The 26,957-nt window shown below is 53.0% G+C and overlaps 2 protein-coding genes across 9 annotated transcripts; both read left to right on the top strand.

Annotated features, from left to right (window-relative positions):
• The first annotated feature begins 972 nt into the window (after positions 1-972).
• LOC106852019 (dual specificity protein phosphatase 22-A-like) lies at positions 973-14,506 on the top strand. 2 transcript variants are annotated; one of them, XM_014874414.2, is made up of 7 exons: positions 973-993; positions 2,316-2,349; positions 2,860-2,942; positions 5,978-6,027; positions 8,800-8,874; positions 9,497-9,668; positions 13,231-14,506. In XM_014874414.2, exons 1-7 carry the CDS (start codon positions 973-975, stop codon positions 13,417-13,419), a joined length of 624 nt encoding a protein of 207 aa, XP_014729900.1. In that variant the 3' UTR covers positions 13,420-14,506. The 2 variants fall into 2 exon arrangements, with proteins under 2 accessions (XP_014729900.1, XP_088028233.1); XM_088172107.1 differs by lacking the exons at positions 973-993; positions 2,316-2,349; positions 2,860-2,942 and adding an exon at positions 3,340-3,482.
• Positions 14,507-17,149: 2,643 nt separating this feature from the next.
• On the top strand, positions 17,150-26,017 carry IRF8 (interferon regulatory factor 8). Of its 7 annotated transcripts, none has more exons than XM_088172101.1 (9): positions 17,150-17,263; positions 18,888-19,062; positions 20,105-20,333; positions 21,262-21,350; positions 21,769-21,880; positions 22,121-22,168; positions 22,868-23,254; positions 23,848-23,963; positions 24,864-26,017. In XM_088172101.1, exons 2-9 carry the CDS (start codon positions 18,889-18,891, stop codon positions 25,035-25,037), a joined length of 1,329 nt encoding a protein of 442 aa, XP_088028227.1. In that variant the 5' UTR covers positions 17,150-17,263; position 18,888; the 3' UTR covers positions 25,038-26,017. The 7 variants fall into 7 exon arrangements, with proteins under 7 accessions (XP_088028227.1, XP_088028230.1, XP_088028226.1 ...); XM_088172104.1 differs by having other exon boundaries at positions 17,193-17,263; positions 18,679-19,062; positions 20,105-20,288; XM_088172100.1 differs by having other exon boundaries at positions 17,193-17,263; positions 18,679-19,062.
• Positions 26,018-26,957: the final 940 nt, after the last annotated feature.

Genomic DNA, 26,957 nt, shown 5'->3' with positions numbered 1-26,957 from the left:
TCCTGGACTCTGCAGGTGTTTGTTCCATGCCTAGAACAGCTCTAAATCCCTGTTTTTCCCAGTGTCTCTGTGAACAGAGCTGATCCATAAAGGACTTTTCTTAATTATGATGGAGCTCCTTGTGTGCCCACATGTGGACATCCATGGCTTTTATTCCCAAGATCTTTGGTCCCTCTGATCCTTGCCCCTCTGAAGATTAAACCAAGCTTGGTCTTAAGTTTACTGTTTTCCTGATGGGACAGGAAACCATCAGGAAACTTGATGTTGTGGTTTAGGAGCTGCCCTGGGGTCTCAGCCAATTGCTGGCCCCTCTTTCCCTTCCACTCAGAAATTTGGGAAGGTTTTTAAGATGAGGTAATTTGGTGGGAATTAAGCAATGAGCTCCCCTTCCTACACGTGAAAAATCCCTTAAGTGATAAATTTATCTCTGGGGTGCTGAGAGGGATAAGGGTGGCAATCCCAGGCTGCTGATGGCTGGAATTCTGCTTTTCCCTGCTCTTTGCACACTTCCTGGTGACACCGACCTGGGTGAGGGACATGGAGCTGCCAGGGGTTTGTTCCTGGAAAATTGGTGTTTTGGAGCAAATGCTGGAGTTCCAGTGCTGCTGGGATAAGGGAGTTGTTCCTCCCAGGACTGTCCTTCCCAAAAGGCTGTGGAACCCCAGGGAGGCCAGGAGAGAAACCTGAGCCTTGCTATGATCCCAGATCCTTATTTCATCCTCCCCTTCCTGGCACCAGCCACTCTCTGCTCCCTTTCCCTCCCGAGCAGCAGCAGGACCCTCCAGAACAGCCTGCAGGTGAGCTGAGTTTGCCAGGGCTCTGCTTGCTCCCCTCCTGGCAGATTTCCCTTCCTCCTGCTCTTGGAGGGGGTCAGATCTCACCACCCTCCCTGGGAATTTTGGGTGTTTGTTTGCAGGTAGCTTTGGAGACTGATCAACCATTCGAATCCTGATCCTGGGGAGAGAAAAATCCATGGGGAGTGGAATGAGCAAGGTACAGGGGGACAGTGGGATGGTGGCCAGCATGGCCTCTTCTTCTGGAGCTCATGGATGCACTTCCCAGGTCCCTAAAAACAACCATCTGCATTCCCCTTTCCCACACCCCTTTGGAATCCCAAGCACTTCAAGAGAATTAAGAAAACAAACAGGGATTTATTTAAATCCGAGGTTTAGCTCCGAGGTGAAGAGCTCAGTGTCTGCAGGTGTCAGAAAAGTGACAGCTGGCATTAAATGCTCATCCCTGGGGTGGTAAAATCTTGGCATTTTCATCCTCAGGGATAACAGGGGTTCCTGCACACCCCCTTTCCACCCTCGGGATGTGCCCCAGCAATGGGGGAAGTGTGATTTCAGTGCTGCTCTTTCCTCCAGGGCTGGAGGAGGGGATCAATTTCTGTTGGTGTCCTTAAATAACCACTTGGAATCTGAGTTCTCCAGTTTAAAATTAGACTCTGGGACAACAACAGAGAGATTAGATCAGGGCAAACTCCCTCTGCATGGCTCTGATGTGGTTTAACACCGAGGATTCACCCCCTGTGAACTCAGCCTGACAGGCAAAGTGACTTTTACAGCCCCACAGTGCCCCCAAACCCTTTTGGGGAGCCCAGGCTATTGTTGCCAAGGGCTGGATTGGTGCAGACACTTTTGTAGGATCCAGTTTTGGACTCCATAAGATGCAGGGCTCTGCATTCCCCTTCACAGTGTGTGCTGTGCTGAATCCAGGTGTTTGCACCCAGGAACAGGCTGGGGTTCAGCTGGATGTCACCCAGTGCTGTTGAATAGCCTAAAACTCCTCCAAGCAGGGCTCTTCTGCCAGATGGGCACCAGCAAGTCCAGCTGATAATCAGCTCTCTTTCTGTGCCTCTGGAAATGCTCTAGTGGGTCCTTACACCCCTTAAACACTCTGAGCTGTCCCTTTTCTCCTTCATAACCCTGCAGCAGCGAGTTGGAGACCGAATTTGCAGCCCTGACGTCTCTTAACTGCAATAAACATAAATCCTGCTATAAATAGTGTCCATCCATCCATCCCCAGCTGGTAGAGCCAACCTTTGAAACTCCAGAGGATCACATCCAAACTCCTCCCATTTCTGTGCTGAGTTTTTCTGAGCTCTGCTCTCCCGAGGGATTTGGGCTCAGCTTTTCCTGGTTGTTTATGAAGGTGATCCATGGATTTGGGTGCTTGGTTTGGCATGGACTGGGGAGTTGGGTGCCAGGTGTCCTGGTCCTGCTGGAGCCAGACCTGGAGCTCAGGCCCACCACATCAGGTGTACCTTGTTCCTCGTGCCATCTGAATTCCCTCTCCTTTTTGTCACCTCCCAGATTGTCACCGGCCTCTACCTCGGGAATATTCGTGGTAAGTGTTTTCCCTGCCCCTCCGTGGTGCTGTGGGATCCTTGGGCAGCTGGCAGGGTTGGAGGATTCCTCTCCTTGGCAGCTCCATATGCTCCCAATTGGGAATCTCAGCATCTTCTAGAGCTGTCCAAAATCCCCATCCCAATTGCCAGTGATCCCAGTCTAGCCCAGGTAAGGGATGTCCACTGGGAGCTGTGGTCAGCAGCCATGCTGGAACACCAGGAAATTCATGGCATATCTGGAAACCTCCTCAACAGCAAGGACACAACAGCCTTTTCTGAGTTATCAGGGTAATTTCTGATTTGGGGGATGGCTTTAGGAACCTGCTGAGTACTCAATGCATCCAAGAGAGATTTTGCTTGGAAGGAGGTGTCCTATCTCCTTCCCTGCACCCTGTGGGATGAGAGGCAGAGGGAAAGGCTGGAATGGGGTCGGGCTGGGGGGTGATGGGTGTCGGGGGACCAGTGGGTGCCAGCAGGGCATGTAATTCCCACTTGGCTCCCATTTCCAGACTCTGAGGATCATGAGAACCTGCTGAGGAAAGGGGTGACCCACATCCTGTCTGTCCACAACCATGCCAAACCTGTGCTGGAGGTGCGTGCCTGGGTGGGGGGCCTGGAGACCACCCAGGGCAGCAGGAGCTGGGAAGGGACACCCAGGAGCTTCTCCTGACCTGGGGAGAAGCCATGCTGGATTTACACCGAATTACCCCAATTTACACCGATTTGCACCAATTTACACTGACTTGCACCAATTTACACCAGGCAATGCTGCCCAAAGGGGCTCAGCCATGGATTTGGGGAGGGGGCAGCGGGGTGTTTGGGGCATCACTCGGTGGTTTTTGGGGGGCAGGCGCTGCGGGGCCGGTGCCCGGTGCTGCCGGGGGGTCCCCACGAGAGGGCGGCGGCGCCCCGCGAATGGAGCCCCGGCTGGGAGGGGACACAGCGGGACCCGCTGCCGGAGCTGGCACTGCCTGCTCGGTGTCCCCGCTTCTCCGGCCTCGCTGATCCCCGGAGCGCTGCGGGATCCTGCGTGGGGAAACTGAGGCAGGAGGGAGCTGGCCCCGGGATGATGGCAGAGTCGCTGGTGCACAAATCCTGCCCGGATGGTTCCAAGCGCCAGGAGCAGCTGCAGGTTCGGCTCCCGGGATGTGCGAGGAGTGAGGGGCATGGCCGTGGGGTGCTGGATACCTGATGGGAGCAGGGACACCTCCCACTGTCCCAGGGTGCCCCGAGCCCCAGTGTCCAGCCTGGCGTTGGAAATTTCCAGGAATCCAGGGGCAGCCACAGCTTCTCTGGGCAATATCCCATCCAATCTTCTCTTGCCAATATCCCGTCCATCCCTGCCCTCTGGCACTGGGAAGACATTCCCTATATCTTGTCCCTCCATCCCTTGTCCCCAGCCCCTCTCCAGCTCTCCTGGAGCCCCTTTAGGCTCTGGAAGGGGCTCTGAGCTCTCCCTGGATCCTTCTCCTCTCTAGCTCTCCCAGCCTGGCTCCAGAGCAGAGGGGCTCCAGCCTTTGGAGCATTTCCCTGGCTCCTCTGGACTCTCTCCACATCCTTCTTGTGCTGAGGGTCCTTCACCCCAATCTTGGGGTGCTGCAGAAAGGGAAGGGGACCACCAGGACCCCTCATCCTTTTTGAGGCCACCATGGGGAGGGAACCCCAACAAAAGCCCAGGAGAAGCCTTTCCCCTGCTGAGGCGTTGAGTAACGGGAATGGGACAGAGCCACAGGGAAGGACAAAGGGACAGAGCCACAGGGAAGGACAAACTGCTCGGGGCTGGGGTCGAGGCAGCAGCTGGGCTGGCGAGCACGGGGCTGGGCCAGGGGAGCAAAGCGCACGGAGCGCTCAAGTCAGGGAGCAAAGCACACGGAGCACTTACAACCGGGAGCAGAGCGTGTGGAGCGATTCCAACACGGAGCAAAGCGTGCAGAGCGCTTACAATGGGGAGCAAAGCGCACGGAGTGTTTCCAACACAGAGCAAAGCACACAGAGTGCTTCCAACAGGGAGCAAAGCACATGGAGCGCTTACAACGTGGAGTAAAGCACACGGAGAGCTTACAACAGGGAGCAGAGCGCATGGAGCATTTACAATGGAGAGCAGAATGTGCAGAGCGCTTCCAACAGGGAGCAAAGTGTACAGGGTGCCTACAATGGGGAGCAGAACACACATAGTGCTTCCAACATGGAGCAAAGCACATGGAGCGCTTCCAACATGGAGCAAAGCACACGGGGTGCTTACAACGGGGAGCAAAGCGCATGGAACGCTTACAAGGTGGAACAGAGCCCTTACAACTCGGAGCAAAGCACACGGAGCACTTCCAATGGGGACTGAAGCTCATGGAGCCCTTACAACATGTTGTAAAGCGCATGGAACGCTTACAATGGGGAGCAACGCACACAGAGAGCTTACAACAGGGAGCAGAGCGCATGGAGCACTTACAATGGAGAGCAGAATGTGCAGAGCGCTTCCAACAGGGAGCAAAACACACAGAGCACTTATGACATGGAGCAAAGCGCATGGAACGCTTACAACGTGGAACAGAGCCCTTACGACACGGAGCAAAGCTCACAGAGCATTTCCAATGGGGACTGGAGCTCATGGAGCCCTTACAACACGGAGCAAAGCCACGCAAAGGGGAAGTGGGAAGGCGCAGGGGGGGTTGAGCAATGTGTCAATCACGGCCCCCAGCCGTGACCGCAAACCCCGGCACCGCTCCCATGCGTGGCCCTGGGATGGGGACACCCGGCCCCATGGGGAGCCACGGGGTGAATCCGAGGCTGGGAGGTGTGGGTTGGGTTTTGGGGTGAGTTGAGGTCGTTTTGGCTTCTCCAGCGTGGATTTGATGGCCTGGTGGCTCTTGCCAGTGTGGGGAGATATTGGGATGGCAGCAGGCGTGGTGCCGTGGGTGAGGTGATGTGTGGAAAGCCTGCCCGTGCTCATCCTTCCAACATGGGGCATTCCAGCATGGAATTATCCCTGTTTCCATCCTGCCCTGCCCTTTCCTTCTTTAAATAATCCACTTTTTCCAGCCTCCTGGGCTGGAGGGTGGTCCAGGGGGTTGGGCTGCCTGAGCCAGGAGGGACCTGATGGAGATGGGGCAATCCCTGGAGCTCTGGCTGCAGGATGTCCCCCCCCCGTTTTGCTAAGAAAGGATTAAAAAATAAAACCCAACCCCCAGATAAAAAGGATCTAAATTTAGCTCTGAACAGGGAGGATCGAGGAAGCGATGTTTTAAGGAGAGGAAAGTAATCTGACCTAGGCCAGCAGGCAGCAGATGATTTATGGGGTATTAAAAGGATGAGGAGGAAATAACTCATTGATGAGAGTGGCTTTGTCAGTGCACATCTTCCTGGTGGAGTCTGGGGCTCCCTGGCTCTGTTTTGGAGGCTCCTGAATATTTCAGTTGTCCCCATAGCCTGTCCTGTCCTGTGGGATTGAGAGGAAATCGCCTGGGGTGGGATGGATGCACCCCTCCATTGCAGCGGGGCAAAGCCCAAAGTGGTTCTCAGCTTTCTGCTCCCCTTGAGATCAACCGAGAAAGGAAAAAAAAAAAAAAAAAGAGAAAAATGGAGGATTTTGTGATTCTTGGAGGTATTTCAAGACTATTTTATTTTGTATTGCAGGACATGACCTATCTGTGTATCTCGGCCTCAGATTCATCCAGTCAAAACCTGTAAGTGATTTCCCATCCTTTTTCCTGTTGGCAGCTGTTGGTCCATAAAAGCTCAGGTTCTGTGGGTTGAAGGTTCAGTCCACTCATTCTGTGAAATTTCACATAATCCCTGAGCTTCCCAGAAGCTGAAGTTCATTTTTTGTGTGCTAAATAACATTTTAGGGCTTAACATCTATTTTTAATGTGTATTTGCAGTCAAAAAATGTAATTCTTCATCAAGTTTCAGAATTATTCCATTGGGCAGGACTGAAAATTGGAGTGTTAGAAAGATGATTTGTGTTGGTCTTCCAGGCTTTTTTTTTTTTTTTTAAAAGAGAAATTTGTTAAAATACAAAATTTTTTCCCCATAAATTTATTAAAATACATTTTTTTTTCACCATATAAAACACAGATGCTCATAAGTCTTGGAATGCTGTTTTGGAGATGAAGCTGCTGAGGGGAGCTGGGAGGAATTCCCAGGATTTTGTGAGATACTGCTGCTTTGGGTGATGGGCACCTATAAATCATCCATTTGCACCAGCAAATTGGCAAATCCACGGGATTTTTCTCTCCAATCAAACCCTAAAAATGCATCAAAATCTAATTTCCATGGCCCTTCCTGTGGAGGTGCTGGTTTTTCCAGCATCCTTGGGAGCAGCCGTGCCCGGGGGTGGAATTCTGCTTGCTCATGCTCCCACTGAGCGGAAAGAGAAGCTTTACAAGAAAACCCTGCCTCAGCAAGAACTGGGATTTTTGGTTGCTATTTTTTTCCCTTTCGCTCATTTCTTTGCTTTTGTGGCGTGTTTACGAAAGGGGAAAAAAAAAAAAAAAGAGAGAGAGAGAGAGAAAAAAATAAGATAAGGCTGCCTGCAGGAAGGAAGAGTTATTCAAGAAACTATTTTCTGCTTGTCAGTTTATGCCTCGTATTTCACAATCCTGGTGAACTTTGTGTCCTGCTTGTGATTCGGGAGCTGAGTGGCTCTCAGCACTGCAATCCCACTCCCTGATCCCACGCTTTGAGGCTGGAAAAGCACAGGCAGAGCTTTCCCTCTGGGAAAAACACCCGTGGAGTGGGTGAGGATGGATGGGGGAACCAAATTCCTTCGGGATGGGTTGGGACAGGGATGCAGGCTGGAGGCACGAGCACCGTGTCTTTGCAAGCAAAGAACGTTCCTGCTGGTCCTGCCGAGGGGCTGGAGGGGAGCACTGGGATCTGCAGGGTTTGGAGCTGTGTGGGCAGCACCTGCGGGCCCTGGGGGATGTTTCTGCTCTGTGAATATCAACAGGACAAGCAGGGAAATTCCCTGGGACAAGATAAGGGCGGGGGAAATCCTCCCAAATGGTGATGCTCTGTTTGCTGGTGGATCCTTGGACTGACATCTCCTTCCAGGAATGAGAAGCTCAGCATTTTTAGCCTGATCACGACATCAGAGATTCCCTCACCTCTCCTCCTGCTGCTGCTCAGCAGAACCCCCTGCTATTCCTGAATAAATTCACCTTTCTCAGGCTCCTCAGAAGGTGCTGAGCCCAGCGCTCCCAGGGCAGGGTGAAGAACACCCTTTTCCATGGGTTAGCAAGGGATGGAGGAGATTTTGGAGAATTCCCCGAGAGAAGCCAGCTCCTTTGGCAAGGGACACAGTGGGAATAACTGTGGGAGGTCATGCCTTGGCTTCTGAGAAATCAGGAAGGCTGCGTGGGCTCACGCCCACCCCATCACGCGGAGCAGAGGAAGTCCGGGGCCGGAGCAGAGGTGCTGCCAAAGGGACCCTCTTCTCCTCCTGGAAAACCCAGGACTGGGTGGCCAGGGAGCCCACCAGCAGCACAAATTACCAGAAGCAGGTTTTCTGCCTCAAAACTGCCCCAGGGCTCAGCGTGGTTGAAGGGGGGGGTAGGGATGGGCAGGTTTGATTGGGAAGGAGAGGAATATCTGGCTCAGTGTGGGATCTCAGCAGCCCAACAGCTCCTGGAATCCCATCCAGGGGGATGTGTCTCACCAGAGCCTGCCATGAACACCCAGCTCTGTCCACTCAGTACGCGTGGAATCAGTTATCCTGTGTTCCAGGTTTCCATCAGGAAGCCCTGGCTCCCTGTTTTGCTGTGAAATGCCCTGGTTTAGGGAGCTGTGCTCCCTCTGCTTTGCCAGCAGCTCCTGGTTGTGCTTTTGGCAATGCAGCAGCAATCCATGGACATGCCTGTGCTGTGCACACCTCTCTGTGCCTTCCCGTGGTGGGGGCAAAATGTCTCCTCCTCCCTTTCCCTCTCTCCCTTTCCCTTCCTCTCTTTCCCTCCCTCCCTCCTTTTCCCTTTCTCCCTTTCTTCTTCCCTGCTGGCATCTCTCCATCTCTCCTCCCTTTCCCTCCCTCCTTTTCCCTTCTCCCTTTCCCTCCCTCCTTTCCCTTCCTCCCTTTCCTTTTCTCCCTTTCCTTTTCTCCCTTCCTTCTTCCCTGCTGGCATCTCTCCATCTTTCCCTAGGAGGGAGGCAGGTGTTTTTGCAGGATAACTGGGAGAGTTTGTGTCCCTTTCCCTGCAGGCTGTTCCCTTAGGGCTGAGCTGATTTGTCTGATGGCATCACCCTCACTCTTTGATCCCTCAGGAAGCAGAAAACCCGTGGGATGTCTCCCAGGTCATTTCCTTCACCTGGCACAGGAAGGATCTCTGCTCCCACACCACGCTGGTGGCCCCAGGGTGGTGGGAAACGCTTGGGAGTGACACTGCTGCTGTTTGCAGGGTGTCCTGGTGCCCTGCAGGGACAGCCAGCCCTTCCCTCCTCACCTGCTGCCTCTGTCCCTGCAGGCTGCAGCATTTCAAGGAGTGCATCCAGTTCATCCACGAGTGCCGGCTCGGAGGGGGAGGATGCCTGGTGCACTGGTGAGAGCTGCTGTGACCCCCTCACACCCCATCCGTCCTCTGGGAGCTGGGGATGGGCTCCCAAAAATTATCCTTGGTGTTGAACATCACTGGGGAGGGGCAGGAAGGCACAGAACAGCAAGGAGGGCCATGGGAAGGTCTTCACCTTTGGAGTCATCCTTATTTTTGGGAAGCTAAATAACAATTCTCACCTTTTGGTGATTTTCTGTCCTTCCCCATGTGAGAGCTCTTTGCCTCGGGTTGGAATGAGCAACCCTGGTCCAAGTAACAAGGAATTGATGCCAACCTTCCTCTGCAAAAACTGAATCAAAACTCATCTGAAAACCCCACGTTTCCAATATCCAGGTGCTCATTTAAGAGCAAGCTTTGCTTTTGGGATGGAGTGGGATGAAAGAAGGGGAAGAGAAGGAGGAACAATCATTTTGGGAAAGATTTCATCACTTTCAAGGAACATTCCCACGGATGGGTGGTCCTGACCACCTGAGCATCCAAAATGTGAGACAGGCTTGAGGATTAGGGTTAACCCCTCCCACCCCAGCGAGGGAATGGAGGGAATCTGCATCCTATGGGTGATTCCTGTGGGATTCTCCTCTCCCTGACGTGGCTCCTGGGGCCATCCCAGCCTGGCTGGGGTGTCCCGCAGCACCACCATCCTGGTGGCCTACCTGATGACAGTGACAGAGCTGGGCTGGGAGAGCTGCCTGGCTGCCACCAAGGCTGCACGCTCCTACGTCAGCCCCAACTTCGGATTCCAGCAGCAGCTGCAGGAATACGAGAGCACCCTGCTCCAGGAGGTGAGATCCCCTTGGATATATTTTAGAGGGGTTTTCAAGCAGGCAAAGCTCCTTTGCATGCAGCTGTTTGCCCCAGCTGGATTTTGGGGATGTCATTTATCATCTGGGGATTTGGGGGTTTGCTTGCAAAGACAAAAAAAAAGAAAATTTAAAAAATAAGAAGTGCCTCGATATTATGCGAGTGCACTTTAAAAAGCTCTTAAAACCCCCTGGACTTGAAAACCCTAAACTTGTTTTCTTGAGTGCACTTGTTTTCTTGAGTTGGGACACAGCATGAGGGATGGGAGAGCAGTTTGTCCCTTGGGAACCTCGGGAAGGAGCTGGGCCAATTCCCAGAAATGCAGCACGGAGAGGGAGGAAGGCTCTGGTGAGGAGTTTGGGGATGTCTGGGCACGCTGGGATCTGCCAGGGCTCCCTCTGCCAGCGAGTCCCCTGCTCTCAGAGGCAGGTGACAGGCAGGAGCAAGTGTGGGTGCAGAAATCTCCTGTTTCCTCCCCAGAACGAGGTGGAGCAGCAGGTTTTGGGAGAGCAGAAGCTCAGGCTGGATAAGTTCCCATCCCGTGCAGGGGAGGGAGGATGGAGCAGAGCCGAGCTGGATTCCAGCAGCTGGGAGAGCACTTAGTGCCGAGATCAGAGCTGCACTTTTGACCTGGAAAGCCTTCGAAAGCAGAGGGAAAGGCCTTGAAAGGCAAAGGGAAAGACCTGAAAAAGCAAAGGAAAAGGCTTTTAAAATCACAGCTCCCACCTGGCTCTCCAGCTGCCTCCAGCCTCCCACTCTGGATTGTGCTCCTTCACCCATCCCTGGGGTTCCAAACTTCCCGTGGGACACAGACACCTCTGCAAGGAAAGGGTAACCCTGGCCAAGATGTGAACAAGGGATGTCACAGCTCATGTCACCCCTAAGCTCGGTGCCATCCCTGGAGCCCCCCACCCACTGCAGCCATGGAGCAGTGGCCCCGTGGCAAGCAGGACCCTGTGGCCCCTCTGGCCCTGCAGAGCTCTTGGAGGGGATTCCTCTCCTCTTGGAGGGAGCAGGGACAGCACGTGACACTGGCCCAAAGGCCAGCCCCAAGTTCCCTTCCCTGGGTGCTGTCACATGAGGGATGTGGCTCTGCCCCATTATCACTAGCTTGCAGAAACGCAAGGAGGAGGGTGGAAAATGCTCCAAGAGGTTACAAAACACCCTCAGTGCTGGAGATTCCCTGTGGGGCTTCCCCTGGCTGGGCCAGCTCTCCCCAGCCTTTCCCAGGCTCTGGCCACAGCCCAGCACAGCCCCTGGTGTGGGGTTTGTTGTGCCTTCCCTCCATCCCAGTTATTCCTCCTGCTCCCAAAATCCAGACTGGGCTCAATGGACACCACAATTTTCTCCCTTTCCCTTTGAAGCCGCTTTTCCATCACCTCACAGTTTTGCCAGTGGCTTTGCAACCCTTTCCCTGAAACACCCAAGGCACAGCCAAGTGTGGAGGTGCTTGGTTGTGTTTTCCTGTCCATGGGATTTAGCAAGAGCTGCCTTTTCCTTGAAACTCCCACTCGTGTTCCCTGTGATGTCAGCACTGGGCAGGGAATGGCCCTCGTGGGTGGAAAGCCTCAATCCTTGGTGGTTAAAACCTGTGAGGAACAGCTTGGACTTTCTGGGGACCTCCTGGGGTTGTGGTGCCTCAGTTTCCTTCATCTCAGGGAGCTCAGATGGGAGGAAGGAATGGGGAAGATGCTCCAGGCTCACTGCTGGAGCGTGCAGCTGTGGTTTCAAGCTGGCAAATGGGGTTTCTCAGGGCTGGAGGGATAAAGAAGGAAGGAAGGAACCAAGAGCAGCAGCAGGATGGTGGGTAAGGTTAGAAAAGGAAGTCAGTGGGCATAGACAGGACAGTGTGGATGTGATAGAGGGCACAGATGGGCATTCTGGTGACAGACCTGTCCCCTGTGGTGCTGGCACACCATGGCCACGCTGCGTTTTCCCCCTGCTGCCATCCCAGATGGGCTGTGTGCTCCTGGCCTGGGAGAGAGGAGGAAGAGGAGGGCACTGGTTTGGGGGTCAGCACTGGAGGAAATGGGCTGGAACCACTTCTTGCTCTGGCTCTAAGAGGAAATGTCTGGCAGCTTCCCCCATCTCCCACCCTCTCCTTCCCTCCTCCCTGGATGGTGGGAGCCAGCTCTCAGCCTGGGTGGTGGGTGCTGAGCCTTGGTGGGTGCCAGGCAGTGCTTCCCATGGAGCTTCATCCCTCTGGATGGTTTGCATGTTCCCTCCATGAGACCCTGCCATGGATTTAGCCCAAATCCTATCCCAAACCCTTTGGGTCTCACTTCCCAGGTTTTTTTTTTTTTTTTTTTAGCAAGGAATGACACTCCCTGAACAGGGATCTCCCTGCTTGCTGGTGGCATTGTGTAACAGCCCTGGCGAGTCCTGCTGTGGGAGAGTGGATTTGGGAAATCCAGACATTCCCAGTGGAAATCCCCCCTGCCCCAGCTGATTTTCCCTGGCTGCAGGAGAGGGGGATACCACCAGGGTCAGTCTAAAACTTTTTTCCCTTGCAGCTCGTCCAGTGCTGGCAGGATGTGCTGAGCTGCCAATCCTGCTGTTTTGCATCCCAAACTTTTACTGGGAACTCAGTGGCTCCTGCCCATTCAGGAGGCCAAATCCTCAGTGAGAGCACCTCACTCTGGAGGTGCCAAGGCCGGGCAGTTCATGGGAGCTGCTTCTCTCTCCCCCTGGATCCCCTGGCTGCATCCTATCCCTGTCCAGGGCTCCAAACCATTTTCACCCCCAAGTGCCCTCCATCCTTTCCTCGAGGTGTTTGATGTTGCTGGCTCTGCTCCTACCACTCATCCCAGTAATTCCTTGCTGGAGTAGCTGGTTCCCAGCTCCTCAGGGAGTTCTGGCTGTTCCCTGTGAGCCCTGGGCAGCCGGGATGGTGAATCCTGGCAGAGCTGCCCTTTCCTGCCCACATTCCTGGGCGCTGCAATTTGGGAGTGGCTGTTTCCTCATCCCAGCAGTAACGGGAACAGTTTCTCTGGATCATCCCTTGCTCCCGGGCCTCAGCCTGATGCCAGCTGGCCCCTGGCCACCAGGATGCTCCTGCCTCCGGAATAATGGGGATAAGTGGGAGGAGAGGTTCCCCACAGCCTCCCAGTGGTGAGAGAGGTGCTCTGACTACAAACCCCACCTTGCACGGACCAACTCGGCCTTGCTACCTGTGGGGAAAAAATAAACACTTTGGGAAGTATTCCTCACGGGAATTCAGGCACATGAGGAGCAGCAGCAGCTTCTTGGCAAGGAGAAATAAATAAAGGTGTTGTCCCTGCTGCAGCCAGGGACTGTGGGGAGTGCTGGGATGGGGGAACCACTGCATCTGTGGTGTGCTGAGTGTGAGCTCCTGTGGGATTGGGACTTTCCTGCATGCTGGATGTGCCTGGGGATCCCCCAGCCTTGCTGGGGATGCAGCAAGAATTGCTTTGCTCGCTGCTTTCCACCAGAGCTGTTGCATCCCTGCTCTCTCTCTCTCTCTTTGGGGTTTCTCAGTTTTTCAGGTCACCCTGACAACCTTTTCTGGCTTTTTCCTGGCAGTACCGTGCCTGGATCCGCCGGGATTACGGCAGGAACCCCTTCCAGGACCAGGAGGAGCTGCTGCACTTGCTGGGCCAGCAGCAGCTGGGGAGCAGGGATTGCTCCTGGCTCCGCTCCCCTGCTCCCACCTTCCCTCCTCCCTGCCACGCAGGTGGCACCGGTGGTGGCAGCAGATGGATGAACAGATAAGCAGCCAGGCTGTTCCCAGGCAGGCCCTGGGGCTTGGAAAACTCAGTTTTCCCTTTGCCAAGCACCTCCAGGGATTCATGTCTAGGGCAGAAATCTGCCAGCACCAGGGTTGGAGTGGGGGGACAGGACTCACAGACCCCTCTGTCAGCTGCCAGCTCCAGTGAATGGGTGACAGCATCCTGCTCTGTCCCATTCCCCCATTCCCAAAGGATTACAGCCACTTTTCCACCCTCAGAGCAGCAGCCAGCCCCGTCCCTCTCTCCTCATGACAATATCTGGGCTGGCAGGGCACACACAAAAGCTGATGCAGACCTTGGAAAAGCAAGGTGGGATGAGATGGAGAGAGGCCACCTTGTCCTCTGCTTCCCTGAGGAAGGAGGGGGTGAATCCTGGGATGTGGGGGTGCTGCTGAGCCTCGGCTGGCACCCAGTGGGATGGGGAGAGGGGCTGGAGGTGTTCTGGGGCTGCCCCTCGCTGTGCATGGAGTTTCCCAGTGCAGCCTGTCCTTGGCAGGTGAATATCTGGCATTTTCCTTATCCCAAGCCCAGGGAGGGGGAAAATCCAGCAGTGCCATCCATCCTGTCCCACTGCCTCCATCCCTGGAGCCAGAGTGGGTTTGGGTTTTTCCTGAGCCCCATCTGAATGTCCCTGCTTGCCAAAGAAGCCAAAAGCTTGGTTGGATTCACTCAACTCATGGACCAATTTAACTCTGTCTCTCTCCAAAAGCTTTTTTAATACCTAAAACCCGTGGCCATGTCCAGTTTTTCATCCCAAACTTGGATTGTGCTTTTCCAGAGCGTTCTTTGGCAGGAATCCCCCTCATCTGCCTTACAAGGAGGGTCCTATCCCATGGATTCAGCCCTTCTGCATGGAAGCCTTCAACCCTTCCGTGCCATCTCGGCCTTTTACTATAAATACCTTGTTTGTCCACTCAAAAATGTCTGTTCTGCAATTCTTTCTAAGAAGAAAGGGATTAAAAACACTTCTAGGAATTCTCTTGATGAAGATTTCTGGGTACTCATCGTGTGACAGCACCAGGGGTGACTCGCTCAGCTTCTAATAAAGAAGAGAGTGATTAAAATCACAAGGGTGCCTGGACTTGATTTGTGGTGTTCCTGATGGGAATACAGAGATGGACTGAAATGAGTGCCCTGCTTCCCATTTTCTTGATGACAACCACCAGCAAAACAAAAAGTTTTAAATATTCAGTGTTTAGCCATGATGTATAGAATTCCAGGGCAGAAAAAGTGCAGTTTTTTCCCATTTTTTTAGATGGAGAAAAGGGTCCCTGTGGCTGTTGTTCCACATGGAGTTAATGGGAAAGCAATTAATGAGATCGAGGCTGTTGATGGAGTGGGCTGAGCAAACGGGATCAATATTGGATTTAAAGCCTCTCTTTTCATTTTAGGAAGCAGAAAAATGGAACTTGCACGCAGGAAGAGAAAAGAGAAGAAAGTGGGAGTTAATAGGAAGTCATTGGAGATGGGTGATAAGCAGAGATTAGATTTGCAGGAGGTGTGATAACCTCCACAGCCCCGCCCCTCCCGGCCATCCAGGGCTTCAAACATTCCCCAGGGAACCACAGCACCAAAGCAAAACCCGAGAAAACCCCCAGCTTTGGGGAATCACAGGGAATGCTCCCCCGGAGCAGCAGCACCCTCCATGCCTGACATCACAGTGCTCAAAAAGCTCCTCCTAACCCAAATCTCCCTGGATTTGAGGGCTATCCCGGGTGGATATATCTATTTTTCCACTCTGGTCTCCACCAGTGGGACCTGAGGTGGCTTTAGGAATTCTGGGGCCTGGGAGGCAAACCCTGAACAGGTAAACTGGGCTGATTTGCACTTTTTTGGACATTGCCAAGAGCACCTCATGCTTGGCTGCTTGGTTCTGCTGTTCCACATCAGCCTTCCCGAAATTCTGGTGCCTCTGGCACAGGGAAAACGGCTCTGCTGAAGCATGGCTGAGCTTCCCCAGGGTGCTGCTAACACGGGAAAATTGTTCCCCAAACATTCCTGGTGTTCTTATCTTCCCTTCCCAGGAGTAAACAGGACCGTGGGGCATCTCCCAGCCTATTTCAAACCTGAAACCCCATTTTAGTGGGTTTAATTTTTATCCTCCCCACAGGGATCCTCTTCGCCCCAGGGAATTTGGATTTACCTTTCCAGGCTGTAGAGCCAAAATGAAGCTGGGAATGATAAAGTCACCTCACTCCATTGCAGTGAATCTCCAGGTCTTTGGTCTCCAGAGGGGATGGAGAGTTTGGTTTTGTGCAGACCCTTTAAAATATCACAATTTCCAGAATTTTAACAAAATAAAGAGTTTTTGACAGGAGGGTCTCTGTCTAGCAGGAGGAGGTAATGATGCAAAGCCCCTGCAAAGCTTAAAATTGTGTTTTTGGTCAAAAAAGAGAATAAATCCTCCTGGCTGTATCTGATTGCAGGAGGTGTTTTTGGCTCACCCCAAATCTCCTGGGGGGGATCCAATGAGGATCAGTGGGGTGTTTAAAAACAAGGACCATTCCAGCCATTCTTTATTAGAAATGACAGGCAAGGTTGTGCACCTCAGAGCGTTATTTTTATTAAACCATCTGTGCAGCTCCATACATTTCCCATTTCTCTGTATTACCCACGTGGGAGTAATTATGGTTTTCTTCCAAGAAATGTGTGTGTAATCTGGTAATCCCAAAAAAAAACCCCTCTGAAGTCAGGCTGCAGATGGTCCTTTATGCTCTGGTGGCCCTGGCTGGGTTTGGCTGGTCTGGGGTACAGTCAGGACACCAAATGTGGACTGGGAACAGTGGGAGTTGCTGGGGCAGGAGAGAGGGAATGATCCAGGGCTGGGGTTGATCCAGAAAGGAGCTGGGAACTGCCCGGAAAGCGACTAAACTGGGACTGGAGATTAACTAATCTGGGACTGGGGAAAGTGGCCTGAGCTGGGACTGGGGACACTGGCCTGAGACTGGGAATGGACTGAGCTGGGACTGGGGACTCTGGCCTGAGACTGGGAATGGACTGAGCTGGGACTGGGAACACTGGCCTGAGACTGGGAAGGCTGATTTGGGATTGGGGATAGAATGACCTGGGTCTGGAGAGTGACCAGTCTCAGACTGGGGAAACTGATCTGGAATTGGGGAAACTGACCTGGGACTGGGGAAACTGATCTGGGACTGGGAAGACTGGGATGGGACTGGATTGATCTGGAACTGAGGAGACTGGTCTGCAACTGGGAAGGTTTATTTGGGAATATACTGACCATGGGCTGAGGATGGATTGATCTGGGACTGGGAATATTGGTCTGAGACTGGGAATGGATTGAGCTGGGACTGGGGACACTAGTCTGAGACTGGGAAGGCAGATTTGGGATTGGGGATTGAATGACCTGGGACTGGAGAGTGACCAGTCTGGCCTGGGCAGATTGCTCGGGTACTGGGGAAATTGGGTTAGAACCGGGAATGGATTCATTTGGGACTGGGAACGACGGGACCGCAACGGCCCGGGGCAGACCCGGGACAGACCCGGGACAGGGGCGAGTTAACCACGCCCCCCTCCCGCCCAGGCCCCGCCCCTCCCGGTCAGCTGATTTCGGGGAAAACCGTGCTTTAAGAGAAACTGCGGCTCGCGCCCCGCCGGGACGCCTCTCATTGGTCGGCTCCGCACGGCCCCGCCTCCTCATTGGGTAGGGCGGGAGAGGGGAGGAGCCGCTGATGGGTGAAGCGGGGAGGGGCGTGGCGGTGGGCGTGGCATCATAATCGCGCTGGCATAAAAGATGAGCGCGGAGAAATCGCGGGCGCGGCACCGGGAGCGCGGACACGGAGTCTGTACCGGGACCGGCCGGGAAACAGGTACCGGCACCGGCATCCCCCGTGGGAGGGCAGGGACCGGCTGGGGGACAGATAGTGACACCGGCATCCCCCGTGGGAGGGCAGGGACCGGCTGGGGGACAGATGGTGACACCGGCATCCCCCGTAGGAGGGCAGGGACCGGCTGGGGGACAGATAGTGACACCGGCATCCCCTGTAGGAGGGCAGGGACCGGCTGGGGAACAGGTACCGGCATCTCTCGTGGGTGGGCAGGCATCGGCTGGGGGACAGATACCGGCATCCCCCGTGGGATGGACAGGGACCTGCGGCAGCATAGCGTCCTGTACCGGGCATCCTCTGTGAGAGCACAGCGGGAAGGCACCGGCACCGAGCGGCGGAAAGGCAGGGGCAGGTCCCGAGCCCTACCCCGATTATCCGCACGGCTGCGGAGAAGGGCAGGGAGTTTGCGGGATCGCACGGATGTGGGAAGTCCCCATTGCGGTCCCCTGCGCAGGGACCGAGCCCGCTGCGGGTCGCAGTGATGGGAAGAAGCTTTCTAGAAAACGGGGTAATTTAGGAGTGTCCCATTTCTGCGGGATTTCCCAGGTTCTTTCCTTTTGGCATCACTCAGGCTGGGTGCTGGAGCCCCCAGAGAGGCTCCGTGTGCCCCCACTCCTCCTGGATGTCCTCTGGGGCATCCAGAGCTGTGCCCTCCGTGATGTTCTGGCTGGTGGTGTTGGTGCTCATCATCTCTAAAAAACTGAGTAGCCAGGGCCATCTCTGTATCCTGCTGGGCAGTGGAAAAGGGATGGAATTTGGTGGTGGGAGCCCATGGCAAAACAGGGACCATTGGTTCTCAGGCTGTGCTGGCAGCATCCTTGTTTTCTCCCCAAAAATCTTCCAATGGGGCAGTAAATACGAACGAGAGAGAGGCAGTCCAGTAAAATGTAGAGCCCAAAATGCCTGGAAAGTTGATTTAGGAGCTGCTGATCATTTCTGCCAGGCCACCAGCTCCTGTCATGCCGTGGAGGTGACAGGGAGGGTTGAGCCTGGCACTTTGCTTCCAGCAGTTGTGTGTTCCTTGTCCCTGTGAGGATTTGGGATGCAGTTTGGAGCTGGCATCTGCTCCCCAAATAGTGCCTGGTGAGAGGAGCTGCTGCCCCCTCCGGGACAAATCCTTGTGCCAAGACCAGCCAGGGACAGCTCTGGCACCCCAGGATGGCCTGCCCAATGTCACTTGCTCAGGTGACAGCACAGCTGGGGGCTTTAATCCCCATCCATCTGCTTCCTCTGTGATTTATCCCACGGCAAAATAGGAATAAGCAGAGCACTGAGTCAGCTGCTTCTGGCAGCGGAACTTTGGTAGAGCTGGAGGAAGAATTTGTAGTAACTCAGAAGGAAATTGTCTCATTTTTGTTTTTTTTTTTTTTTTTTTTTTTTCATTTTAAAATAAGCAGGGGTGGGGCGAGGATATTTGAATCCTAGAATTACAGAACCGATCCCATAAAGGTTTAGGTTGGAAGGGACCTTCAAGATCATCCCATTCCACGGGCATGCAGGGTTACCAAAAGCTGCAGGTGGTGGCACCGCCAGCTGAGCACGGGGCAGAGCAGCCCAATCCCTGCAAACGGGAGAGCTGACGGGGCTGGTCCCCGTGTCCCTGCAGGATGTGTGACCGGAACGGCGGCCGGCGGCTGCGGCAGTGGCTGATCGAGCAAATCGACAGCGAGCTCTACCCGGGGCTCATCTGGGAGAACGAGCACAAATCCATGTTCCGCATCCCCTGGAAGCACGCCGGGAAGCAGGACTACAACCAGGAGGTGGATGCTTCTATTTTCAAGGTAGGGACAGGTGGTTGATGCCTTTTCTTGCTGCTCTGTGGTGCTGGTTTTGTGCCTTGGTGGGACATGGCCAGGCTGTCTCTTTTTTTTTTTTACATCTTTAACCCTTGCCGTTGCTCTCCGAGGCTTTTTGTTTGGGATAATTTATTCCCTTTTGTCAAAAGTTAGGACCGGTTTTAGGTTTGTTTTCAGCGTGTTTGACATAAGAAGCAGCTTTTTACCTGCTCTAAACTTCTCATCAGCTTCTCTTGATAAAATACTGGATTTATATTTTAAAAAAACCTAAAAAGACTTTGCAGATGGGAAAGAAGGGTTTCACTTAAAGGGGGGTTTCCAGTTTTGGAAAAAAAATGGGAAAATTCCATCCTGAAGTAAAAAGGTCAGGTCTTCCCCAGGAATTCCCTTCCCTCTGACTCCACTTCCAAGCATTTGTACTGGTGAAGAGTTTAATTTCAGCAACAACTGAGTTATGGGGATAGCCTTGAACTCAGCCCTCTGAAAATATAGAAATATCTATAAAAGAAATCGGTATATATATATTTAAAAGATATGTAGTATTTTTCATTCTTTCTTCAGTGCTAAAATATGTTTTCCTACTAAAAGCACAAATTATGTTCTGATCTTAGAGAAACCAGTTAATGTATTTATTAATTTATTAGTCAGGAGCTGGAAAATGAGGTTTCTTTTGATTTTTAATTGAGCAGCAATTCCTTGACCTGACCCGTAGGTGCAGAAGTGAACCCACACGTGATTTTTGACCTCTGCTTTTTGAAAAACCTGAGTTTTAAAAGACTTTCCTGCATTTCTGAGGCAGGTAGTGCTGCTCTGCACCCCAAACCCCCCCCCAGGTGTGGTGGCTGTGCAGGTGGCCGCAGTCTAGGAGCGAAACAGCAAATCCCCAAGAGATGCTTGAGAGGGTGCAAGATGCAAAATGCTCTCTGCAACCTCAGCTCTTCCTCCCTGGGAGGCTTTGTAGAGCTCACAGAGAGGATTTTCTTAGGGTTTGGGTTTTTTTTGTTTTTTTTTTCATTCTTTGCTTTAGGCCTGGGCTGTTTTCAAAGGCAAGTTCAAGGAAGGTGACAAAGCAGAGCCGGCCACGTGGAAGACGCGGCTTCGCTGCGCCCTGAACAAGAGCCCTGACTTTGAGGAGGTGACAGACAGGTCCCAGCTGGACATCTCCGAGCCCTACAAAGTTTATAGGATCGTGCCAGAGGAGGAGCAGAAGTGTGAGTTCCCCAGGACAGGACTGAGCCCTGCTCTGGCTCCATCCTGTGAGCACAGCCCTGCACCTGAGCTGGGCTTGCTGGCCAGCCCCTGCTCTGTGCTTGTCCTGCTTTGCAGGTGTCCCCTTGGGGTGACAGGGAGGGGAGGAGAAAGGCCAGGCTTGGTTTTTTTTTAACCCCTTAAATCCCTAGGAAATAGGGGACAGCTGCAGCCTTGTGGAAGCTCCCATCCCCTAAGGATGCTGTAGGGGCAAATTCCACCTTCCCTGCCTGGGGGAGGGACATGAGCCTCAACGTTTTTTTTCCTCCCAACCCCTGCCCTGTGAGGATGGTAGGGAGCTGCAATAAATCCCTTTTCTTGCTGGAGGAGCAATAATTTTGCAGAGAGCTGCTCTGATGTCTGGCGTGACTCAGATCACGCTAACTATAACTCAGTTTGTGGTTAGGGGAGCCTGTGTGCTTTGTCCTTTTTTTTTTTTTAAGTTAAAAACTTGCAAAAAAAGAATGATTTTGCAGTCAGGAAATCTGCCTTTAGCATCTCTGTCCCCTCCAGCCTGTTCACACAGGGACTGGGCTGCCTCTATGCAAATGGCACTGCAGGTTCCCACCAGCAGCACCACTGCACTGGGGTGACTGGTGGAAAAAGGAGAAGCAGCAGCCCCAGCCCCAGTCTCTGGGGTGCTCAAAAAAAACCCTAAACCCTCTCCTTTGCTCCAACTCTCTCTGTCACCAGCCAGGCTTTTGATTTTTCTTGCTGCTGGCCCTTGTGCAGGGGGGAAATGAGCTGTAAAATGATTTTTGGCCCCAAAAAGCAGCTCTGGAGGGGCTGTGAGCCTGTCCAAGGTGCTGTTACATGTGTCTGCTGTGGTTCCTGGTTTCATAACTTTCACTGAGTGAGAGGTTTCTAAAACCCTTCAAGATGAGCTGTGCTTGGCAAGTGTGGGTGTTCTCACTGTGCCCTCACCTCTCCTTCCAGGCAAGGCAGGGATTGCCAACGGGAGCAGCCTGAATGATGTCACGGAGATGGACTGCAGCTCCTCTGCCATCGATGACCTCATCAAAGAGGTGAGGCCTCACCTTGGCTGCAGGTGGACTGCTTGGCTCAAGCTGCCTGCCAAAGCAGTGCCTTCCCCAAAATTCCATCTGCAAAGCTGCAGTGTTGCATTTGCAGCTCATGCAGCTGAGCCAGCACCAGGACACGGTTCTGATGTTGGCTCCTGCTTTCCTTGTGCATCCAGCTGGGAGGGACCTTCACTGGGGATGGAGTCTGTCACAGCTGTGTCCCTCCTTGCCCTTCTCACACCTGGCTGCTTCCCCTCAGTAGCTCCTGAGGGTTTTATTCAAATGTCCAACCAATGCCAGACTTGATCTTTCCCACCCCCAAAAATTGGTTGGCATTGCCATTTGGACCTTCCCTGAGTGTTTCAAGTGCTTTTCTGGAGGCATCAAACCTGCTCTGATCCTGGTGTCTGCTGTCCCACAGCCCTCCTGTGTGGATGAATACCTGGGAATCATCAAGAGGAGCCCCTCACCCCCCCAGGAGAACTGTAGGAACCCCCCAATACCCGACTGGTGGGTGCAGCAGCCCAGTCCTGGTAAGTAGCCAGCAGCTTGTGTGGTATTTGGGAGGTTTTTTGGGGAAGGAAACAGGGGAACAGTTATTTTATCTTCCTTCTTAAGACTGTTTGAAGTTCTCATTAGGAAATCCAGTTGGGAGCTTTTGCTGGCATGTCCTATGTTGGAGCTGGGAAACTTGGGACAGATAATGGGGGGAGCTGGGGATTGGGATTTGGGAGCTGGGAATGCAGGCTCAGCTTGGCTTTCTGTGCCCACAGCACTACCCCTGATGAATGGATACTCCAGCTATGAGCAGTATCACTCAGGTAAGGCATCTCACCTGGCCAGCAGGTGCCCCTCTCTGTTTGTGGTGGCAGGAGGTGGCTCTGACTCTGTCCCCCACCTTGAGGGAGGCTTTGCTTTGGGTTTAGGAGGTGCTGCACGCTCCTGATTATCCACATTTCCATGCTGGGATGAATCCTAGATGGTGGCATGGGGGCAGAGAGCAGCTGCTTGGGATGCTGGGATCAGCCAGCCTTTGGAATGGGGAGATCTGCCCATGGCATGGGGGGAGTGTGGAGCAAAGGCAGGAGGAAGAGCTTCAATATTTTTCATGGCCATAAACCAAACCACCAGAAGTTCCACCTCAACATGAGGAAAAACTTCCCATGGAGGGTGTCAGAGCTTTGGAACAGCTGCCCAGGGTGTTGTGGGATTTCCCTCTCTGGAGACATTCCAACCCCACCTGGATTTGTTCCTGTGTCACCTGCTCCAGGTGACCTGCCTGGGCAGGGGGCTTAGTCTGGGTGATCTCTAGAGGTCCCTTCCAACCCCAACCATTCCATGATCCAGTAATACTGGGAGCTCTCACTTGCTGGTCAGCCCTGGACCAGGCTGGGGGAGATGTCCCTCTACCAAAAGAGAAATTTCCTGGCAAATTTCACTGCCAGGACATTTGGGATTTGGGCACGGCAGTGAGGAACAGGTTTACCCTTACCTGACGAGACACATCCATCACCCCCCAGGCTATTCCCAGATGGTGATCAGCTTCTACTACAGCGGGAGGCTGGTGGGCCACGTCAGCACCTCGTGTTCTGAGGGCTGCAGGATCTCCCTGGGCCAGCCCTCGGGCCATGGGGAGAAGCTCTACGCCCCCGATGCCCTGGAGCACGTCCGGTTCCCCTCGGCCGACGCCATCCAGAACGATCGCCAGAAGCAGATCACCAGGAAGCTCTTTGGCCACCTGGAGAAGGGTGTCCTCCTGCACAGCAACAAGCAGGGCATCTTCATCAAGAGGCTGTGCCAGGGCAGGGTCTTCTGGAGTGGCAACACCATGGCCTACAAGGACAGGCCCAACAAATTGGACCGGGAGGATGTGGTGAAGATTTTTGACACCAATTTGTTCTTCCGAGGTTTGTAGGAGCCTCTTGATTTTTTTATTTTTTTTTTTTTAGGTGTTAGGGCTTCTGCTCTTTCCTGTGGGAAATAAATCTCTGTGTTGGTTGATTTAAGATCAGCCAGCAGATGTGGGGATCAAACCTGGATGGCAGCAGTTTGGAGTTGGGAAACCTTCAGGAGGGTGGAGGAGGGGATGGAATAACAGGGATAACAGGGATAGTCCCCATGGCTCTGGCTAGAAACAACCTGGAACAGCTGAGGCAATTCTGGGATCCCAAAGCCTTGGACAGTGCACAAAGGGTTTCTGGAGCTGGAACCCAGTGTGAGGCTCCCTTGGGCCCTGTGGTGGGGTTGAAAAGGTGGAGCCCTTTTTCCTTGCATTGCTTAGAATCCATCACTGCTGGGTTCCCAAGTGCTCTGGGTGAGCAGGTGACACTACCAGACCTGGGAAGGAATAATCTGATGTTTTGGGTCACGTGGCAAATTCCAAAGTTGGAGGCTTTGCTTGAACCCACAGCTTCCTTGCGGGGCGTTTGATCCCAGGGATGTGTAACAAAGGCTGGCACCTTCTGGAGGGCAAATTCCAAGTTTTCCTCTGTCCTTGCAGAACTGCAGCAGTTCTACAACAACCAGGGCCGTTTCCCAGACAGCAGAGTCATGCTGTGCTTCGGCGAGGAGTTCCCAGATGCGGTGCCACTGAGGTGTAAACTCATCCTTGTCCAGGTATGGGGGGCTGGGAGCAAAAGGGACCCAGACAAGGTGGGAATTCTGCCAGCAGAGCTCCATCCCCTGGAGCATTTGGGTGCCTGGATTGGGGGTGGAAGTGTGGTGCTTTCCCACAGCCTCCTGAGAGGTGCTTGGGCTGCTCATTGTCAAATTCCTGGAGCTGGGTTTCCAAATGAAACTCCCTCATTAGTTTCGTGAACTGTAGAGAAATCTTTCCTTTTCCTCCTGATCCTGCATTGGCACTGAGACTTCTGCCTTTTCCTGTGGGAAATGGGGAAGTAAATCCCCATTTAGGGATTTAAGATCAGTCAGTGATGTGGTCAGCAGCTGTGATTGGCGGCAGTGGGGTTGGGAAACCTGAGGAGGGTGAAGAAGGAGATGGGAGGATGTGGGGTCAGTCCTCACGGCTCTGCTCAGAAACTTCTCCTTGGAGAAGCTGCAGCAGTTCTAGGATTGAAAAAGCTCAGGACAGGGAGTTTCCGGAGCCTCTTGGGCCACCCAGGCTGTGGCAGCAGGGACATGACAGGGAGGGCCCAGGGGGAGGGTGTGGCATCCCCTCTTGAGCAAGCAGAGATCTGTGAGGATTTTACAAGATCAGAGACTGGTCCTGTGCCTCCTGCACGACTTCTGACCTTGTCACCTCTTGATGTCTTGAGTGTCAGCCCCAGTGGATCCCTCTGGGTGTGCTGGCACATTCCCCAGCCTGTCCTTGCACCTCAGTATCCCTGGGGCTGCTCCTTTATTCCTGGAGGTGCTTGTGGAGTCAGACGTGCTGTCCTGGCAGGACCTGGCCACCACCTGTGCTCTGCTGTGTGTCCCCCATCCCCATGGGATGGAGCAGCAGGAGGTGCCCAATTTCTCACTCAATTCCTGACCTTTTTTTTTCCTTTGTCCCAGGTGGAGCAGCTGTACGTGAGGCAGGTGGTGGATGAGGCAGGGAAGAGCTGCAGCTCCAGCCCCATGCTGCCCATGGCTGAGGAGCCCCAGCACGAGCAGGGCTATCGGATCTTCCAGGACATCTGCACCACGACACGGCCGCTCTTCCGAGAGAGCCAGCAGATTGCAGTCTGAGCCCTGCTAGTCTGGGCTTAGCCAGACCCAGACTAGTCCCATGAATGCCTAAAAATCCCTTCTTTTTCCATTTTTTTTTTTTTTTAAATTTTTTTTTTGTTTGGTTTGGTTTTGTTTGTTCTTTGCTGTTTCCAGTGCAGAGTGTAAATCCAGTGGTTGGATGCTCAGGGTTTGTCCTCTAAACAATTTATGATAAAAGTGACTTTTCTAGTGCCAGGGCTGTCTATAGCTCATGGCTGGGGGACAAAGGAGCATCCAAGCCGTGCAGGAAGGTCAGGGCTGGCTTTGCTTTGTGTTGCCTTTGTTAATGGCCAGTCAAGCAGAACCAAAAATCAACAGCTGTAACCACCTGCCCCAACAATCTGCAACTCAGACCTTGCTGAGAGCAGCAATTTGATAAGAGGTGACTCTTGGAAAAGCCTTAGAATGCTCAAATTTAGGAAATTGTATCCAGGAATCAGCTTTCCCCCTTCAAAGAACCCTGCTGATGGAAGGCAGGGTGTGCCTCCCAAAGAGAACTCCCGAAATTCCTCTTTATTTTTGCTGTGAGATTTATGTGTTTCTCTTTCATGCCAAAGTGGATTGAAATTTGCAAACCAATGCAGAGATTCTATATGTAAATACTGAACATGAAAACTTAGGAATCTTAATTTTTCCTGACCAGAGCCAGAGTTTATATAAATATATAGAATTTTAATTTTTCAAGATTGCAGCACAGTGTGAATAGCTTGGCTTCACCCTCCCAAACACACGTGTGGGGCTCTCCCAAGCGTGTCCAGGCAGCGTCATCCATGTGTAAATCCTCATTTTCACAGCCTCTGTGTGTGCCCCCAGCTCTGGGGAGCTGCTGGTGCCTCCCAAAGCAGGACTGCACATGTGTGCGTGCCACCAAAGCTGCCTATTTATTGTATTACCTGAGGTTTATTAATTTTTGGGGTAAATTTTTATATCTGCCTGCAATTAAAGTGCTATGTTTTGTATTTCTCTTGCAATGTGGTTTTTTTGGGTGGAATGGGTGGGGTCTCAGAGCTTATAGGGGGAGTCTGGGACCTCTGACTTGCCCCTAATTTGGTTTTACCTGTGGTGGGGTCTGTGGTAAGCCTCTGTCACCTCCTTCCTCTTCCAGAACTTCCTGGATTCATCTCCAGGCAGGAAAGAAATGAGTCAAAAATGCTGCAATGCAATGGAGGGAGGGAAATGGGGTCGCTTGGAGAGCCCTCATTCCAGGGAGGAGGAAGATGTGTCCCTGCTCATCTGCCACAGCCCTGAGCTGGGTGTGGTGCTGGGGTGGGGGCAGTTTTTTATGGTTGTGTCCAAAACCTTCCTCTTTTCCTTTTCCTGTGGGAAATGGGAACGTTTCCCTACTGTCCTCTGGTGGTGTAATCCCAGCTGAGAGCCAGGTGCCTCCCTCATTCCTTGCTACCCCTTCAGGAGGTGGGGAATTGGAAAGAAAAACCTCGTGGATTGAGAACAGTTTGATATTTGGGAGAAATTCTTTGCTTTGGGAAGAAATTCTTCCCTGGGAAGGAGGTGAGGCCCTGGCAGGGGCTGCCCAGAGAAGCTGTGGCTGCCCCATCCCTGGAAATAATCAAGGCAAGGTTTGATGGTGCTTGGAGCAATCTGGGATAGTGGAAGGTGTCCTTGCCTGTTGCAGGAGGTGGAATGAGATGAACTTTAAGGTCCTTTTCACAGCAAACCATTCAGGGATTCCAATTATAAAAATATAAAGTATAGCAATTGTAATGGAAAGGAAAGAGAAATAAAAGGAAAGGGAAGCAAAGGATGCACAATACAATTGCTCATCCCTACTGAGAAGAAAATGAACTTTATCCCAGCAGAAACCAGGACCCTTCTCCAGGGTCTGGTCTAAGGGGGATGCCCTGAGATGAAGGAACCAGCTTGAACTTTGTGATCAAACAT

This window comes from Sturnus vulgaris, chromosome 12, assembly GCF_052056855.1.
Source record: "Sturnus vulgaris isolate bStuVul1 chromosome 12, bStuVul1.hap1, whole genome shotgun sequence".
Taxonomy (NCBI): Eukaryota; Metazoa; Chordata; class Aves; order Passeriformes; family Sturnidae; genus Sturnus; species Sturnus vulgaris.
This window is presented reverse-complemented; position numbering and strand designations above follow the sequence as displayed.

What these genes read in the sequence shown, in the direction of transcription:
- LOC106852019 (XM_014874414.2), top strand. Translation starts at nt 973, where the DNA reads ATGGGGAGTGGAATGAGCAAG. An exon ending in TGGGGAGTGGAATGAGCAAG is followed by an intron (nt 994 to 2,315) that starts GTACAGGGGGAC and finishes GTCACCTCCCAG; the next exon opens with ATTGTCACCGGCCTCTACCT. An exon ending in ATGCCAAACCTGTGCTGGAG is followed by an intron (nt 2,943 to 5,977) that starts GTGCGTGCCTGG and finishes TTTGTATTGCAG; the next exon opens with GACATGACCTATCTGTGTAT.
- IRF8 (XM_088172101.1), top strand. Translation starts at nt 18,889, where the DNA reads ATGTGTGACCGGAACGGCGGCCGGCGGCTGCGGCAGTGGCTGATCGAG. An exon ending in TGGATGCTTCTATTTTCAAG is followed by an intron (nt 19,063 to 20,104) that starts GTAGGGACAGGT and finishes TCTTTGCTTTAG; the next exon opens with GCCTGGGCTGTTTTCAAAGG. An exon ending in CACCAATTTGTTCTTCCGAG is followed by an intron (nt 23,255 to 23,847) that starts GTTTGTAGGAGC and finishes CTGTCCTTGCAG; the next exon opens with AACTGCAGCAGTTCTACAAC.